General features: G+C 35.5%; 1 protein-coding gene across 1 annotated transcript in view; it reads left to right on the top strand.

Annotated features, from left to right (window-relative positions):
- The window catches only part of scn5lab (sodium channel, voltage gated, type V-like, alpha b), a 202,059-nt gene that overhangs the window by 100,722 nt on the left and 95,337 nt on the right, over positions 1-6,000 (top strand). Inside the window, exon 13 of the mRNA XM_077219213.1 lies at positions 1,241-1,349. Coding sequence (XP_077075328.1) covers positions 1,241-1,349 — 109 coding nt within the window. The remainder of the gene's footprint in view (positions 1-1,240; positions 1,350-6,000) is intronic.

The following is a 6,000-nucleotide window of genomic DNA, read 5'->3' on the forward strand; positions in this document are numbered from 1 at the left end:
CTAAACAGAATCGATTTTAAATGCCACTGAGTGTTGAAGATTAATGTGTGTGTTTTCAGCTAAGTAAAAGATGATATGTAAAATATAGTGTTTGGTGAGCCATATCTAGAGACCAGAATATCAGAGAGAATTGAGGGTGGAGCTATGCAGAACACCCTAGCAACCAAATAGTAGTGCCTGGCAACCACCTTGCAATCACACAGTCACCCTAGCAACTGCACAGCAATGTGCTTAAAAGCTTTCAGAACAGGTAGCAACTGCACAGCAGCACTAGCAATCTCAATCTCCCACAACACTGTAGCAAGGCCCTAGCAAACAGCTAAACACTCTAGCAACCACATTGCAATGAGCTTAATACTGTTCAGAACACTTAGCAACTGCAAAGCAACACCAGAAATACCCTTAGAACTTAAAATCATTCAGAACACTTAGCAACTCCATAGTAATTTCCATAAACTCATTCAGAACAGGTAGCAAATGCACAGCAACACTAGCAATGCCCATGCAATGGCAAAAACATAGCAACCCCCTAGCAACCACCCAGTTACCCTAGAAACCACATAGCTGTTTGTTTAAAATCGTTTAGAACACTTAATAACTGCACAGCCACACTAACATTCTCAATGGCCCACAACACCATGGTAACCACATAGCAACTCCCTAGCAACCACCCATACACCCCAGCAGCCACATTGCTATTTGTCCAACATTGTTCAGAACACTTAGCAACTGCAAAGGAACACTAGCAGGGCCCTTCAGAACAGGTAGAAACTGTACAGCAACACTAGGAATGTCCTTGCAATCACATAGCAACACCCTAACAACCACCCAAACACCCCAGCAACCAAATTGCAGTGTGCTTTTTAAAACACTTGCATAAAACACTGAACATACTAGAAATGCCCTACACAACCACATAGCAACACCATAGCAACCACCCTGACACCCTTGCAACCTCAAACCAACTTTTTGTTGTTGTAAAACTTTGCTTAAAAGCAATAAAACACTTAAGAAGTGCACAGGGATACTAGAAATGCCCTAAGCAACCACATAGCAACACCCTAGCGACCACCCTGACACCCTTGCAACTTTCAACCAACCTTTTGTTTTTGTAAACTTGCATTGTAATGCATATTATTATAAAAATAAATATAAGTGAAAGAGAAACCACTGAGATCTAAAAGTCTGCACTTGTTTATTGCATTATGAAGGCATTTATGTGAATGTTCTGGTCTTACAGGGGCACAACTCCACCAATGAGCTGAGCAGCATGCTGTTGCCCCAGTTGCCCCAGGAGGGCCGAGACCGGGCCCTGAGCGCCACCAGCTACATCACTGACGCCATGGAGGGTAAGACAGCTACACAACAACAACAACAAACCAATACCGATCGCAAACGAGCCAGCGATGAGATATGAGCCCTGAAAACACTCCATATGCACATAAAATCCACATGAAGTCTTTTTCTGCGAGGTGCGTGCGAGGCCAGGAGAAGTGTCTCCATCTGCTCACGGTTAATATCGTCCCCCGAGACGTCGCTCACTGTTGTTATTCAGTGGAAAGGTGTAACCCTCCCACTGATGCTCCAGACTGGGACATCACCTGGCTGGCACAAGAAGACCGACTCTTCCCCGAGCGTTTCATATGATAAATAATAACGTTACAGAACGTGCTCGCAGTTTCAAATCTGTTACGCCTGTCGAGTAGGGTGACCACCATCAAACAAACCAAATGTGGGACGATTATAAGTTTGTGTGGGACATGTTACCAACACTAAAACATAACCTTAAACTGTTATATAATGTTTATCTAACTTAATAAAAACATTTGTATTCTGCCTTTCAGCTAATAAAAATTATTTGTTCTTTAGTCCCCCAGAAAACACCATTACATCACAATGTAACATAACATGTCTTTATTTAACATGACATTTAAATGCAACATCACTGAGCATGCAGATCACTATTTCTGAAACAGTTCTGACCAACTCCAACTAAAATCCAACAAAATAAATAAAGAACAAATAAAATATAAACCAACATGAATTTAGATCATTGGCCGTCTTATATATTAAGAATATATTAAAACAAAATTTTTTTTAGAAAGGATGTGAATTAAAACAACCACAGCAGGCAACAAGTTGTTAAAGTCAGTTACATTTAAAATTTAATTTACTGAATTATCCATTTGTTTTCTGACAGGGAACACATGGAACAAATCACCGCTCCACATTTTGATTGACAGCCGTCACACCCACTAGTGACCGTGTTTACTCCTTTCTTTCAGCCATTGGATAGGATTTATAAACGGCTGTTGTATTTGTACATCTGACGAAGCGCTGTTAAATATAGGTGAAAAACTACACCGCAAAAAGAATAAATATAATGCTTTCTTAAAAAGGCAAAAGAACGCATGCACGTTTTCTTAATATGATAATTAAAAACCAACATGATGAAAACGCGGGACATTTCCTCAATATGTGACGTGCGGGACAAGCGGTGAAAATGCTGTGCGGTGACGCAAACCGGGACGGGTGCTCACCCTACTATCAAGAGATTGATTTAGGAAACTAATGAATAGACCATCTGTAAAAGTTTATATAGAAACTAATACAAGTGATAAATTCATTTTCATTGTTTGCGATGTTCCTGCTGGGAACGAGCTTGAGCATTTAAATCTGCAAAATTGCAGAGTGCACATAGAATAAACAGAACATAATGATATCACTGTCATTGTGATTTTTTCCCAGCTGATGAACTATAAAAACATTAACAGCCAATCAGAATCCATCCGACTTTAACGAGCTGGAGCAGTTAAAGTGACAGATGACAAAATTGTGGCGGGCTTCGAATGGACAGAACGATATCACTTTCATAGCGATTTTATTTTCAGATGATGAACGATGAAAACGTTGACAGCCAATCAGAATCCATCCGACTTTAACGAGCTTGAGCATTTAAAGCGATAGAAGACAAAATTGCAGCGAACTTAGAATAAACAGAACAGAACGATATCACTTTCATAGTGATTTTTTTCCAGCTGATGAACGATAAAAACATTGACAGCCAATCAGAATACATCTGACTTTAACGAGCACAAGCATTTAAAGCGATAGAAGACAAAATTGAAGCAAAGTTAGAATAAACAGAACAGAAAGATCATTTTCATAGCGATTTTTTTTCCAGCTGATGAACGATAAAAACATTGACAGCCAATCAGAATCCTCCTGACTTTAACGAGCTTGAGCATTCAAAACGGCAGACGACAAATTGTAGCACGCTTAGAAAAAACAGTACAATATCATCTGTCGATGTAGACACAAATATAGTTAAGATTTATTTTTAGAGTTTTTGCCTTCATTAGGAAAGGTCAGGAAAGATTGGGAAAGTCCACGAGTCGGGACTCGAACTCGGATCGCCTGAAGCGCAATGGCGCTATATAGACACAAATATAGTTATCACTATAGTTATTATCCTTGATGTGAACGAGTCTTAAACCTCAGTGGTACTTTTTTCAGGAAAAGCATAAGGATACTTCCTCAAAAGCTGATCGGAGGCTGTTTTGTATCGTACGGCTAGTGTGCGCTCCTGACTAGAGGACACCACTGCTCATGAAATGTCATTTATGAACAAAAATGGCCCATATTTTCGAGTCTTTTCTGGACTCTTGATTGGTCAGCACAAAAGTTGCTAACAGAAAGAAGGCCTGAGCTCACAGGGTCTGAGTTTAGACCTGCTAGCGTAAGAAAATGCCAATCCTCATTATCACGCATGTGAAAGCTGACACGGCAGGACAGCAGCAGGACAGATTTACTGTAATGAGCACGTTATGTCAGATGATGCTTACATACGTGTGTGATAGATTGCTAGCTTCCACTTACTGATTTATATAAGTATGCTGACACTGGATTAGCCATATTGCAAAAATACTCAGACGTACCCTTTATAAAAATGTACCATGGTAATCATAGTTTTCACCATGTTTTTGTTGTCTAGGGCCTACATTTTATTCCGCGCACAATTTTAACCATTCCAACATGGAAATTCGGAAAGACTATTTGTTATGACAGAAGTAAATTAATGTACACAAATAAACAAATAAAATCTGTGATTTTATAATAATAATAATTATAATATTATATCTTATTATTTGTACATGTTGTGTTTATATAAATATATGCCTAATATAATAATAATAAATAAACACTGAATAACAGTAGCAATAAATAAATAAATACAATTAATCAATCCTTTTTGTTATATTTAAAGAAATATTTTTTTTCTAGTAATTTATAATTATTTTAATTAATTATTTAATTAAAATAATTATTTATTTCTTATAGTTTAAAAAAAAAATCAATTAATTTATTTTAAATTATTTAAAAATTATTTTTTTAAATAATTATTTGTTTTTAAAATTAAAATCTATAAATACAATTTTAATCAATTAATTTATTTTGAATTATTAAAAAAAAATTTAAAACAGTTATTTATGTCTTATAATTTAAATGAATAAATACACTATTAATTAATTAATTTATCCTGAATTATTTGAAAAAATATATATATATTTTTATAATTTAATTAAATAAATATATATAAGATAAAAAAATAATAACAATTCTCATAATACAACATTAATACAAAAACACAATGTTACGCATGTCGTGCTGAGTTTGGTTGCCGCTGTGTTAAGCTGGAGAGGGTGTAAACTGAAGGTCTGTTTGTTGGTCAGTTTCTCTTGTGGAGGATGAAATAAAGCCTGACAGGTCGAATGAACCTGCTGTGGAGCATCACACCATCTCAGCTTCTCATCGCACGAGTTACTGGCACATTACTGACGCAGAGCCAAATCTAGACCCACAAAGTGTCCGTCTCTGTCTCATTTCTCATTAGAACACTTACAGGTTCATCCCAAACACACATCCTCGCTTATCAAGTGTGATTCAACCTCAGTAGGGTAGAAAAACAACATGCTAACCTTTCACTGTGACCTTTTCATGTGGTGCTACAAGCCACGAGAATCGCAACGCTGAGCTGTAAATTATGTTTACATTGTCTAAATCCGCTTTAACAATTATTCAATGCAGATTTTTGGCTTTTAACATTTGTATAGCATTGCCAAAAACATATTTTATTACAGTCAGATAGTTAAATAGACTCTGACATGAGGCCTCTAATGGTTTATTGCTTCATTTATGTACATTTTTATTTTATTTATTCACCCAAACAGGTAAACAGTCATTATAGTACACTTTAATGTATTAATATCATGTTTAAAATCCCTCCTACCGGACAGAAATCAGTGAAATGAGTGTCCTGAGAAACAACAGCAACAAACTATCTGAGCATGATCACGAACACTAGATGCCTGTCAATCATTGTGCACTTTCAGGTTGTCCAACATTGGATTGGTTGACATGTTTTTGGGGGGCGGGGCTTAGGAGGTAGATATGTATAAAATGGTTGAAGTTAGTAAAATGGCTGAAAAAGCACCTTAAAGTTGTAAGTATATATGTAATATATGTGTGTGTATTGTGTATAATTATTTTGTATATATAAATACACACACATGCATGTATATTTTTGAGTAGTTTTTGCATGTATATATATTTATACATAATTTATATTGTATATAAATATTTTATATATAAATAACACATTTTTCTTAAATGTATACATGCCTATGTGTGTATTTATATATACAAAATAATAATACACAGTACACACACATATAATATGTAAACAGAAACTTTTATTTGGGATGCGATTAATCAGGATTAAACGTTGCCCAGCACTAATTATAATTCAATTCAATTCACATTTATTTGTATAGCGCTTTTCATAATACACATCATTTCAAAGCAGTTTTACAGAAAGTGCATGAGTCCACAATACAATTTAGAGTGATCTGTTATTAGAGTTATGTATTTCAGAAATGTACATATACAAAATCACAGTTAGTGAAAAATGTATTAATTTAAAAAATGTAATAATTTAAT

Source organism: Siphateles boraxobius, unplaced genomic scaffold, assembly GCF_051911475.1.
Source record: "Siphateles boraxobius isolate OS27281-9 unplaced genomic scaffold, OSU_SipBor_1 12, whole genome shotgun sequence".
Lineage (NCBI taxonomy): Eukaryota > Metazoa > Chordata > Actinopteri > Cypriniformes > Leuciscidae > Siphateles > Siphateles boraxobius.